This window comes from Lottia gigantea (assembly GCF_000327385.1).
Source record: "Lottia gigantea unplaced genomic scaffold LOTGIsca_205, whole genome shotgun sequence".
Taxonomy (NCBI): domain Eukaryota; kingdom Metazoa; phylum Mollusca; class Gastropoda; family Lottiidae; genus Lottia; species Lottia gigantea.
Window position 1 is genome coordinate 185020 of NW_008708430.1, and position 14219 is coordinate 199238.

The following is a 14219-nucleotide window of genomic DNA, read 5'->3' on the forward strand; positions in this document are numbered from 1 at the left end:
TTTTTTTTTTGGGGGGGGGGGGGGGGGTCCACAAAAATATTAAATGATTTTATTATAGAAATAAGAAATTTCATGTAAAAATGACCCAAATGTTTTGACTTATTATTCTCTCCTTTGAAATCATGTTTCCACTAATGGGTTTGTATCTTCAATTCATATAAAGATAGCTTGCGAGGCAAGGTAACATACGCCCACTGGCAGCTGTCAGAAATGATAAAACAGTCTTTAGTGACTAAAGTACGAATTTTCTCATATTGAAGAAATTTTATTAGTTTGAATTCAATTACATATCTGAGTAATTCCACAATTTTTATAAAAATCAATAACCCAAATACAACAAACAAAAAAGGGCAAAAAACAACTTTTGACGCGTGTTTACAAAGTCAAGGGCAATAACACTAAAAAAGTTCATCAAAAATATATCAAGTTAGAACTTGTCCGAGATCTTATCAATTCCAATGATCACACCAAGTTTCATCAAAATCGGTTGAAAACTGTAGCTTCTATTGTGCTAACAAACAAATTTTGAAGCGTTTTACAAAGACAAGGGCAATAACTCCGAAAGCGTTCATTGAAAATGTCTTAAGTTAGAACTTGTCCGAGATCTTATCAATTCCAATGATCATAACAAGTTTGATCAAATTTGGTTGAAAACTGTAGCTTCTATAGTGCTCACAAACACATTTTGACGCGTTTTTACAAAGTCAAGGGCAGTAACTCAAAAACCGTTCAGCGAAAATGCGTCAAGTTAAAATTTGTCCGAGATCTTATCAATTTCAATGATCACACCAAGTTTCATCAGAATCGGTTGAAAACTGTAGCTTCTATTGTGCTCACGAGCAAACTTTGACACGTTTTAACAAAGTCAAGGGCAATAACTCAAAAACCATTCATCCAAAATGCTTCAAGTTAGAACTTGTCCGAGGTCTTATCAATTCCAATGATCACACCAAGTTTTATCAGAATTGGTTGAAACTGTAGCTTCAATCCTGCTCACGAACTATTTTTAACAAATTTCGAAGCGTTTTAACAAAGTCAAGGGCAATAACTCAAAAACCATTCATCGCAAATGCGTCAAGTTAGAATTTGTCCGATATCTTATCAATTCCAATGATTATGCCAAGTTTCATCAGAATCGGATGAAAACTGTAGCTTCAATCCTGCTCACGAACTATTTTTAACAAATTTCGACGCGTTTTAACAAAGTCAAGGGCAATAACTCAAAAACCGTTCATCGAAAATGCGTCCGAGATCTTATCAATTCCAATGATCACACCAACTTTCATCAGAATCGGATGAAAACTGTAGCTTCACGAACAATTTTTAACAAATTTCGAGGCGTTCTAAGTCAAGGGCAATATCTCAAAGACCGTTCATCGAAAATATGTCAAATTCGAACTCGACCGAGATCTTATCAATCTAAAGCATCACACCAAGTTTTATCAAAATCAGATAAAAACTGTAGTCTCTATAGTGCTCACAAGAAATGTTGACGGACGGACCGACGAAACGACGGACAGGGGTAACGACAATATACGACCACATATTCATGCGGGCGTATAAAAACGAATGGCAAAATGAAAGTTATACACAATAGATAATTGCGTGAAACGATACACGTAAATGACGTCAATGAAAACTGGTGAAATATGTCATGATGTGTTATCACAAGGAGAGGGAACAGTCATGTAGACGTCAAATTACATTCCACGAATAAGTCCACAAGTCAAGAAAATCAAATTATAGAGAAATGAAATGAGTATAATATCCATACCCAAGCAGTAAATGATTCAATGAAAACAGCAATATATGAATAATAGTATTTACCTCGAACAAGTATATCTTTCATAAATCATCATCGGCCATCTTGAAGGATCTTCTGTATATGCATGTCATGTGATTTGATTTCATGTGCCCTATAATATTGCACGTGGATGAGTGCTTGATATTGTTTGTTTATCCTGTATTTTAAGTTGGTTAATAGTATCAAGCAGTTCAATGAGTTCAAAATTGATTTAGATCTTCGGTGCTGGTGGTTCGAATTCCGCCGCAAAATTTATATCATTTCATGACCCGTATAACTTGTCAGACCTTGTAAATAAAACAATACAACAGTAAACGCTCGCAATAGCCAGTCGAAAAACATATTTTGAAACATGACCATTAGGTGCTGATAAGAAAAATACATGGAAAAGTTAAATGTGAGGATTACGTTGGCAAAATTTCCTTCATTGCACACTGAATGATGCTGTCTGTTTTCTTTAACCTCTCAGATGTGACAATTGAACTACGTTCATGTGTGATGATTGAAGAGTTCTCGACAGTTGGATTCATTTAAATATCGATGGCTTATGTTGCTGTCTTGGATTAGCCCAATTTCACATGGTACATAATGGCCGATCAAAAGTCGTATAATATGTTATTTTCAGTCTGAAACAGTTAAAATGTGAGGGGTCCTGTGAGGGGTTTATAAATTTGAAGGGGGCGAGGGATTCTTAAGGTGGTGCTTGTCATCTACGTGAGCTCTGTATTTCATTTCAAGGATTTCAAAGAGGTTTTGTATCTGTATCGGGGTCACTGAGATCAACGATCTGCATTATTCCACTATGTAAACTGCATGTACAGTTTGCGATTGCAATACTCATCTGGGACAGACCTAAATATGTGTTCATGTCAGATTGTGCGAGCCTTAAAGAGAATGTAAAGAAAAATCTTAGATTTAGTACAGTTAAATCCATGGCAATGCTATATGATAAATATATACTGTTAATGTAACGGAGAATGCCGTCTTATTCTACTCAATTCAAATGTTGCAAGACTGGGCGGGCAATTTTTTATGAATTTACTGTCACCTGACCACACATCGGGGCTTTCTTTTTATATCTGATGAGAAAAGAGTGAGGATGTGGGATCTTAGTACAAATCACACATCAGTTATGAATAACCTGTTTCTTTATTATCTTCATTCACACAATACAATACAATTCACATATTATTTTGAACAATCTTTTCGTTTCTTTCATTTTTTCAGAATTTCAATACAATCTCTCTCTCTTTCTATCTATCTTTAATGACATATCGTTGGTCATATAACCAAGATGTAAGATGAACTGAAAAATATTATATAATATATACAAATCTTTACTTATGACTCTGAACTATAACAGAATTTTTTTTTGGCAACAATCACTGGTTTAAGTTAATGCAACATTTTGTCCTGTTTCTCGCTCAAGCCTGCAGAAATGCTGCATAAAACTTTAAAACTGTTCTATAAAGCTGTGTGTGTATAATTGCTTAAAACCGTATCACCAATATCTTAATTAAAATAAATAAAAATCCCCAAAAAGTTGCCATAGCCTTATACAGCACTTATAATTTTCTACTTTGAGGTATGTTTGAAGGGGTAATTCGAATTTGTATACAATTCTAGTACATTTGAAGACTATTTACATTATATTCAAGGTCGATAAAAACGTTCAAAAATGCCGAATGTGCGATTGTAAATTAATTTCAGGCCAATGCTCTCAGACATCAAAACCTTTCAAAAATGCAAAACATTCAACATCTGTAAAGGTTTAAATATGTTAAAATTACCTAATATCTTAAGATTCAAACTTTTCTCCCACCTCTTAGACCATAAAAACACCATCATCTGAAACCATTCACCATTATCTCCAGTCCAGCAAATATCTACAATAGAATGCAAATAATTTAAATACCATATCTCAAAGCAATCATTTCGGTAAGTCAGGACAGTGGCTTTAGCCCTCTGTTTTTTTGGATTTCAAACTATAAAGGGATCTTCAACTGCACAGCATTAAGCATATCTCCCAACATTTTCAGTGTTCCTAGAAACTATGCAGTTCTATTAAAAATCCCTAATGGCACACTGCAATGCGTTGCTAATTTTGATAAAATTGCGCATAAAAGCACTCCATTGACTTTAATTTCTAGCAATTCGTAAAGTAAATATTTAGATGAAACAGATAAAGTAAAGATACCTGCACTGCATTTGTAGGAGCGACTCCTCTTATGGCCACTCTCTTTATCCATACCAACAGTTACTGAAAAAGATAACCTTGACCCTTGAACTTAATACCATCTTTGACCTCTAGCCTCCACCTTTGACCTCAACAACCTTATTTGGCCTCGTACCCCATTTTAAACCTTTGACCTCATTCACTTTTCATGACCTAACTGCCATTTTTGCCTTATCTTCGGAAGATGAACTAAAACGAAATGAAATATTTCAAAAGCAGAAACACAATCAAAAAGCAAGAATACATTTATTCGTTGATACTTGTGATCTAGGAGTATAGTTAATCTATACTCCAAGGTTGTGACAGAAGGATCAATTAGATGGTTTGGTACCGTTGGTTTAATAGTTGAGAAATTTTCAGTACTGATCGGGTCGAATGACATGGCAACTTGCTTTTGATAACATTAGAGTTACACCTCCTTCATTCTTCTAAACTTCAACATGATCATGATTATTCTTGTTGAATTAAGTCGAATGGTAGTTGTTGGTTTGGTTTGATTTTCCGGTTTAGATTGGGAGATGCAGAAACATCAAACGAAAGCAAAATAGCTGAGTTTCGGAGCTAAAAAGCAGAAAGCCAATCAAAATGTTAGTAGGCCTACTAATGAAAAGGATAACAACTAAGGTTCTCAAGGATCCTACCTTATCAGTTGAACCTCTCGGAATTGATTTTTCCGGATTATCCATACCCATTTAAAGCGGGCCAAATGGAATAATGAGGAAGGGTGATTATTTCAGGTCAAGTAGAAAGCCAATCAAAAGGAACCAATAGAAACACAGAATCAATACAGAAACACATCACTGCAGAAACACAACATCAATGTAGAAACACCAAATCAATGCAGAAACACCAAATCAATGCAGAAACACCAAATCAATGCAGAAACACCAAATCAATGCAGAAACTCAATCTTCTTCCGAGCTCTTCATCTGAAATAATAGAAAAAATTTTAATTAAGCCGTAGCTCAAATCTTTTAGTCCACACAACAGCTTATTCGTTTATGAATTGCGATTTTTAATGAAATACTTCCTCTAAGAATAAGTATTCGATAAATCCATAAAACTAAGTAATTATCCCCAAAATTACAAGTATTTCTTTAACATCTCTTACCATTTTTTGCTTTTGAATAATTACTTATTTTTGATAGGATTATCGGTTTATAAAGGATTATGTTATGACACCAGGTAGTATCCCTTTAAAATCATAACTATGTCATATTTCTCTGATATACAAATGCAAGCAAGGTCACTTTAAATTCAATCCCAAGGGAACCAGATTTCCTGATTTTTGTTTTGGTCAAAAGGTAAAGTAGATACTTATATGACTTTGTTTGAAAATACCGACGGCTTTTCATCTGTAGACATGGTTCTTTTTATTGGACATTCATCTGAGGACCCTCTCTTCATCTGGTCATTTTCTTTTCTTCATTTTTCATCTGTTCTTCATCAGTTCTGTAGGTTTCGCTTCATCTGCACCTCTTCATCTGTGAATAGGTGGATCTGTAGATATTTTATGTAATGTTTTTTGTGACATCTATTGATAAACAAAATTATTATTAATATTCTAATCTGTCTCTGTATATTGAACATATGTCTAACCTCTAATAATTAATTTGGACATAGATCTAACCTATCTCTGATAAGTATATCTGAACAAAGGTGTCATTCTCCCGACAATTCTGTCCATACCCGTTAGGTGAGGATATCTCATTCATATATCACGGCCGAGGAAGGGGAAGAGCCAGCAGGTAAGTTGAAATATTTAGAAGCGTGAGTAAGTCATGTTGAAGAATGACGTCAGTTATTGTCATTTTGAAACAGACAACTATAATAAATAATTATAGTCCATATATATAAAAACCAGATGTACATCCATGGTTGTAAGAGTTCACTCTAAGAATTTTATTTAAATATTTATTTGTTTCGTTGGGAAAAATTGGTTTATGTTGAGCTCTGAAAAAGAAACAACAGTAGAAATAATTATGATATTTGATTAAAAACAAAACTGCTAATTTCAAAATATTATAACTAGGTCAAGGGTGATAACTCAAGAACTGTTTGTCGGCAAATTGAGAATTCGATGTCAAACTCATCCAAGATCTTTTTGATACGCATTTACTTTCTCAATCCTTTTAAACCCATTTCCACCCAAAGCAAAGTAGTTCGTACAAGAGCTAATGTTCAATGAATAAATCGCGAAAGTCTAAACTTAATTGCTTAGTGACTTTTAAGCTCCTCAAGAATAATTAATATAATTTTGTTTGTTGAACCGTTAATGCCACTCTGTTACCAAGGAATCAATTGGGTATATTTTTCGTATAAGTAACAGATATAGCAATAACGTTTAAATTGTCACACTTACAACAATATGGACTGTGGGAGGTGGTTGCCAGATAATAAGACCCTCTGTCATGAGATGAAGAATGATAACCCATTTGAGAACAGCCGTGTCCACAACTACGACAATGTCCAGAACTAAACAGTGATGCAGATGTACATGGCTGGCTGTTAAATTTACAATGAGAGTTGATGGACGAGATGAAGAATTCCACAGCCCTCATATGACTACATGATACACCCCCGGATAATTCTGAAAAAAGGGTTAAAAAAAAAACATACACAAAAAAATCTGAATTTCGGAATTAATGCACGTGAAACTCATAATGGCCGACAACTATTGGGAAATCTCAGGCCTATAAATGATACTTAGGGGTTATGTGAATTCATTCATTACTTGAAATTGGAACCCTGAGAAACACACAGGATATCCTTCTTTTAAGCGTGCATAATATTTATTGAGTAAAAAGAAAGCATTTGAAAAGTAACATACGTGTGATTTTTCCAGTTATCAAATCTAATGCATGATTTCCAATGTGAGGACAACCAGGCTGATTCTTTCCACCATTTGGATAATAATCAGTGTGCCCAATAGCTTTAGCCATACCAAATGCTAAAAGATAACATAATTTAATTGAAACATAGCACCCAAACAATATCATGGAAAATCGTTTTCAAGCATATTTTATGATCCAACAGTTCGATTTCAACCGTAGAAGGATCATCAACCTGCACAGTCCAGTTAAGTTTACAGTTGGAACGACTTCATGTCATGCCTGGTTGGGGAAAATCAGGTTTAAATTGGGAAGGTTTAATCTCACCAAGTTGAAACAAAGTTTCAGCATCAGTATGTATTACATCAACATAGGAAGCATCTGATGGATCTAATCTGGTTTTAATATCAAACTTCTCAAAACATAATCCAGCAGGATCCAATCCGGTTATTCTACCCAGTCCGTGAACTCGTTCTCCAGCATATCCTGCAATATGGGACCCTAGACTGTGCCCAATAATGTGAAATTTTGAATATGGTGTCTGGCCAACTGAATGCACATCTTTGATAAGTTGAGCTGCTACTGCCCCAACTACTCTCGTATTGGCTGCTGCTTGAAAATAGTTAACTTGTGCAGCTCCTGTCTGCCAGTCAACGGCGATAACGTTAGCATCTTCCTGAAACGAGCAAAATTAAATGTCTTTATGTCCTACTGCCCTTGTTTCAAACTTTCTTGAATACTTGTACCCGATAACACTCATTCACGACAACCCTTCAATTGGGGAGCAACAAGGTCCGATGACGCAATCTTCAGATAGAGATTCCTGAGGTACACGCTAAGGGGTTCGCGAGCGGTTACCGGGACAGGACTATGGTCTAAATCTTCTGATTTAAATACCTAATTTTGTATTTCTGTTTTGGTCTGATGTTTGGTGAGACTATTTAGAGAAATAAATACCTTTTTCAGCAGTTCAGCGGTCATAGTTTTAATCCAGTTGGTCTTTCCGTTATCAGTATAACCATGTACGATCAGGAAGGTTTTGGCATGGTGCTTGAAGTGACTTTTCTGAATGCTTCCATGATCGTGTGGTTTCAGGACCTGGGCAGTGTGGGCATTGTGCCTTGTATACAACAGGAACTGGATATTTTGGTGTTCGGGCGAGTCGGGTACGTTGCCTTTAGCGTTGTTATAAGGTTTGGAGTTGGCAAAACAACCATACGAACCATAACATTTCTCTGAGCCAAATAACCATGCTGTAGAAGATATGAGATTATTATGAATACATGTATTTCCACCCACAGAAAGTGCCTAGTTTTACCAAATTATTATAGTCGCACTAAGTCAACTAAGTCAATTAGTATTCCCGACTGGAAGGATTTGTTTGTGAAGTACTTCAAAATCCGTGTGATTGGCAGAAATAAGTAGCTGTCTGAAGACATCAGATGCTAATGAGTCGGTTTTATAAAGATTATCCATAAATTGTAAAAGTATAAATGAAAATCTTACCTTTTGCAGGCAATATTACAACCAAAACAAGGCTTAGCTTGAGTAACATGGTACAGGTTCAAAAGGCGACGATTAACTGCACCTTATCTAAGATTTATGTGATATTTATCCAACCTTTTTTCCTTATCTTCGTGAAATCAAGACAGATTATCTTACGAAACTATTTTACGATAAGCACTATCTTATATACACGTCATAAAAACAAACGTTTTTGCCAAATGAGATATTTTTTACAACAATTTCAACTTGTAAGCAGTTGTTTTTTAGTTTTTTCGGGAATAAGATTGGTTAAAATGGAGGCTATAAGTGTACCCGACACACATACGAAGACACACACACGAAGACACACACAAGGTGTATGATTTGTTGAAAATTTGATTCGGCCAAAGACTAACATTTATATTTGTTGAAAAAAATATTGCTCATCGTACAATGATAATCGAAAAGAAAATTACGATTAAGAAGCACAGTGATCGCACAGCAGTTTCAGTGTTGATTTTATGTTGTTCAGAACAGATCATGATTCGGGTAAAATAATATTACCGTACATTCGAAACAAGTACGCCAGACCCGTGACTATTTCCTCCTAGAGTGTAAGCAGCTCGTGGGTAAAAACAACTGGCAATTGCGAAAATGTGTTCTACCAATTTACTTATTCTTTCAATTATATGTTTAACCTTTGTACAAGGTATGGATAGTTTATGCAAGGACCACCAACAGAAATGAAATTGTCATTTTTGAATCCAATATTGTCAAATATAATTTATATCACCTTCCATATACTACAGAAGAAAAGTAGGACGTAAAACTCCATTCAATTCATTTCATTTCCATACTCTGCTTCTACTGTCTGACTACAGTGAGCTCAGAATTGAATATTCAAAATGTTTTCTTTTTTTTTCATTTTATGCCTTTGTCTTAGAATGTTTTGGAACTGTAAGGTGTGATGATTTTACATTTGGAATAGAACACGTTTCCGTTTTAGAAATTACCCATGAAAATGACTAATACATTGACTGAAAATTCACCTCTGTAAAATAATAAAATAATTCTTTTTTTCATTGGTGAGGATCAAATCATCCAAAAGACCATCTTCGACTCTCAATAATATATTTTTCTTTTTCATAGGGAAGCAAGTCTGCTATAAACCCTTCGGGTGTTTCAGCAATGGTAGACCGTTCAACAACATGCGAAGAAATTTACCCGATTCACCACAGAAACTGGACATCAGATTCTTGTTGTATACAACATCGAACCGGGAGACTTCTGTCGAGCTTCGACCACTGAAGATAAACGAAAAGACCCTCGGATTCAGTCCATTTATTCCAGAATCTAAAACAATTTTTATTATTCATGGGTTTAGTGATCGAGGATCGAGTGACTGGATATTAGAGATGAAAAACGAATTGTTAAAACTGGTAAATCTTTGTGAATCATATTATTTTTTGTATGTTCCATACCACCAAGATAGGAAATCCTTTTGATTTTTAATTACAGTCCTTTAACAGTACCAGTCATTGCTTCCTATTGTAATTGAATGGATGTTTATATGTATTTCTAAGATTAGTTCATAATATATTGGCAAGCACTCTAATACTTTGTGTCAAAGAGTGTTTCAGTAACCTTCAGAGCAAGTGTCACTTTACACACGCCAGGTCAGCTTCGTTTTGAGGTGTAGAAAGTACTTTTTGGCGAATAAATGGTAAAATAAGTTTACAAAAAAATTTGGGTTTTTTTCAGACTGAAACAGTTAATGTTATAGTTGTAGACTGGAGGAAGGGTGCTGCTGTTGGGTATTTAAAGGCTGGAGCAAATACCAGAGTAGTTGGGGCAGTATCCGGGTATTTACTGAAACGTTTACATTACGTTGGTAAAGTGAAATACCCGCAGTTTCACATCATTGGGCACGATCTTGGTGCACAAGTGGCTGGTTATATTGGTGAAGCTATTTCCTGCATACCAAGAATCACTGGTTTGGATCCTAGTGGTTTTGGATTTGAAAATGTTGATAAGAGAGTCAAGTTGGACCCAGAAGACGCTGCTTACGTGGACGTCATTAGAACAAACTGTGGAAGTTTGATTCGTGGAGGTGAGTTAAAGGGTGAAAGGTGCAAGCCAACCAATTAACAAACAATTTATTACACTAGAAGAGTGTGGTCGTTTGAATGAGATCAGAAAAGAACATTTGAAAGTTAACAAATTATCATAAATCGGTGGTATTTTTTAAAGGCCGAATTAATTATGACCAACACGTCAAACTGGTTTATCGCTATTTTCTGGAATATTTGTGAATTCATTTTGTATTTCAGACTTCGGAGGGGAATCGAGGTATCAAGTCGGTACAGTTGATTTTTATGTTAATGGTGGAATCAGTCAGCCAGGGTGTTCCAAAAATAGACTTAACTTTAGAAGGGACATACTGAAAGGAAACTTAGAGGGTAGGTTTGGGAAATATTTTATGGGCCTACCCGCTATCTTGATTAAGAGTAACGTATTTTAAGACATGGACAATGATTCAGCAGCAGGATAGAAGAATGGCGCGAAACACATTTTCATTTCTAATTCGTCATCAGTGAATATCACAGGCAAGTGAAATGTGAAAACGCACAAAACAAAATATAATTTTATCTGTATCCATGACACACCAAATTACATAGGCTGTACTGTTAAGATTTCTACATGTTATTTCAGACATAACCAAAGTAGCATGTAGCCATATGAGGGCTGTAGAATACTTTACCAGTTCTATAACAAAATGTAACTATCAAGCACACGTGTGTCCTGAAGGGCCGAGAGTTGACATTATAATGGGCTACCACTCTATCCCAGGAGAGCACGGCAAGTTTTGTGTGGAAACTGAGGATACCGAACCATTCTGTGTAAGTCATTGGAATCATTACAGACAATTTTCAATAATTTGATTCGGTCGGTCCGACATATCTTCTCTAAATTTGATTCTGTCGTTCCTGGATCTTTAAAAATAAGGAAAAATATGTCAAATTCCACTTCTAAAATTCTTCATCACCTGAAAAAATCGTTAACATGCCACGAAAAATGTTTTTTCTTTTGAATTTTGAGTGTCCTTTGATATTTTCTGATGTTTTATTTCAGGGCAAAGTTTCAAAACGTAGTGAGATCGAGAAATATTTTAGTTTCAAGAAGCATTAAAATTTACCAGATAATGTTTGATTGTACCTAAACTAATATCGTCCATTATTGCATCCCCCATACCCCCACCCACCCCCCTTAAAAAAAATACCCCAAAATTATGATCCAATGTTTCAATTTTTTATTTCATTTTTAATACAGCATGATTCATATAAAGCCAACTTAAAGCATATGTATTGCATTTTTAGCATATTTCACCATTCATATAATATATCTAATTACCATTCACACCTTCATATTTACATTGAGAAACATACATACAAACTAACCATGAATATTATGGACATAATGTGGCATGAGTGGATTTATACAATTATCCTTACAAGAAGGATTGAGACCATTATACAAAGTCCTTCACATTAGCAATTTCAATCAATGGGATAAAGTCTTATTTTCTTCTGTTTATTATTGGAATTTTGATTATTTGTTTCATCTTAAATTACCAATACGGTGTGATTAAATTTCAAATAGAATATCTGACTGAAAAGGGTGGGGGGGGGGGGGAGTTACCTTCAATAAGATAATATGCAAGATAAAGAAAAAAAAATAATTAACATTAAAAGCAACCTAACAAATGTTTTAAAGCTTGAGTTTAAATTAAAAACAAACTCACAAAAGTTTAAAGCTAGAGTAAGAATTAAAAGCAACACATATTTAAACATTGAGTTTTTTTTTTTTTTAAATTGAACTGATTTCTAAGAAAACACAACCTGTCATGGGTTTTTAAGCAATGTTTGCAACTCAATTCTAACTTTAAACTGAATTTTGAAACCTACCTCTTAATTAAAAAAAACACCTAGCACAAGTTATAGTAATCTAACAAATAAGTTAAAACCTAGTATAACTTTTATACCTTAAATGGACATGTAACAATCAATTAAAAATCTAACTTGACTTTTAGACCTCATATGAACATGTTACAAATTTTTAGGCCTTATATGAACATGTAACAATTAATTAAAAATCTAAATTGACTTTAAGACCTTATATGAACATGTAACAATTAATCAAAAATCTAACTTGACTTTTAGACCTCATATGAACATGTTACAAATTTTTAGACCTTATATGAACATGTAACAATTAATTAAAAATCTAACATGACTTTTAGATTTTAATCATACATATATAACAAAGTAATAATCTAAAATTTAATACAAAAAGATTAAAATTAAAAAAAAAACCAACAGCTTCCGGATGAATATTTACACCTGTCATATTATTAGATGAAATTACCTTGAGGTTAGAACGGTTTAAACAGCATCTGTATTATTGGGGTCACTTTGAGGTAAATGTGAATTCACAATATCAAAATATAAAATAAAAAATATTGATAATGTCAGTTAATAAAACTATTTGTGCAAAAACAAAGTGCAACATGATTACAAAATGTTTGAAAACCAATTTTAAAAGTTTGTTTTTATGTGTTTGCTTTAAAATATGGTGCCCCTGTTTTGTCTTGTAAGACTGTGTGTGCTAGATATCTTCTTAACATTCATATTTTATGGTTTTTATCATTAAGGGCAATCCATTTTATAATTCTTTAGTAAAGTTTATACTCACAACCCTGTGTCTTATTATCAGTCAAACAGATGTTAATTAATTTTAATGAAGTTTTTCCAAAAATTTTCATATTATGACAAAACCACTTTCCACAAGGCACTAAATTTGTAAATAGCAGCAAATTATATTATTGCTTTTCTCTCAAATTTGTAGTTCGTACTAAAAATACAAACATATTTTTTCGCTTAAACTTCAAATGACTTAACAAAAATATAACCTTAACAAATAAACAGCTCTATATAATACAGTTATCTGAAACACTGTACATTACATTCAGTAATGAAACATGACTTGACTTAAAAATTGGTTACCTAATTCTTTGATTTCGTATGGAGAAAATCATATGTACAACTACATACTAAGTAAACATTTTGATAAGTCTTTCAGGGTTTGTTGGAAGTTTTTCTAGCTTTTTTATGTTGAGAAATGGGCTTTAAGCTTGATTTTATTTTAGAAATTCCAAATTCTCATAGTTCACTAAGTTAGGCCTACAATTGTTCTTAACCAACATAAGAATGTTATAAAACACTCAACCCTTAAGTATAAATAAATCACCGGGAGTGAGAGAGAACAATGTCTCAGGTCAGATCTTATCTTAATCTAAGAAAACTAAGATGAATTCTGTAGTTTGATTCAATAAAGCATTTCAGTAAGAAAATTAAATTTAAAATCAATTTGAGTGGAAAAACCAGATGATGGAAAATTTGGGATGAAGAAACTGGCAGTAGGTCTAGATACATTTTTTTTCCATTGTGACTTCACATGTGGAAATTTCTAAGTCTCTAAAATATTCAACAAATCATAAAAATATACATAAAATATGAAAATGAATACATAATACAAAATTGAGTGGGCATTTTTATCAGATGTATATAGTCGAACAAAAAAATGAAATTGTGCACATCCAAATATTATATCTACTCTCTGACTACACTGATTTTTGAATTGAATTTGGTAATAATTTTCATATATATACGTCCAAAAAGTACTTCTTTTTCACATGAATTTTCTTGAAGGTATGTGTGTCTATGTAAAATCACTGAATCTTATATTTCTATATACCCAAATACTTTCCAAGACAAATGGCATAAAATAGAAAATTTTATTTGGA

At 33.7% G+C, this 14219-nt stretch overlaps 2 protein-coding genes across 2 annotated transcripts; one reads left to right on the forward strand and one right to left on the reverse strand.

Moving 5' to 3' along the window:
* Positions 1-5944: 5944 nt before the first annotated feature.
* Positions 5945-8580, reverse strand: LOTGIDRAFT_226820 (hypothetical protein). The gene is made up of 6 exons (XM_009053950.1): positions 8378-8580; positions 7829-8124; positions 7199-7547; positions 6871-6990; positions 6403-6630; positions 5945-5993 (listed from the first exon to the last, which is right to left on the reverse strand). Coding segments are annotated over exons 1-6 (1044 nt in total). The 5' UTR covers positions 8427-8580; the 3' UTR covers positions 5945-5991.
* A 924-nt stretch (positions 8581-9504) lies between these two features.
* Positions 9505-11298, forward strand: LOTGIDRAFT_143457 (hypothetical protein; the record flags this gene model as incomplete). Its single annotated transcript, XM_009053951.1, has 4 exons — positions 9505-9795; positions 10118-10466; positions 10687-10815; positions 11069-11298. Coding segments are annotated over 4 exons (999 nt in total), but the record flags the coding sequence as incomplete, so codon positions are not given.
* Between the last annotated feature and the right edge of the window lie 2921 nt (positions 11299-14219).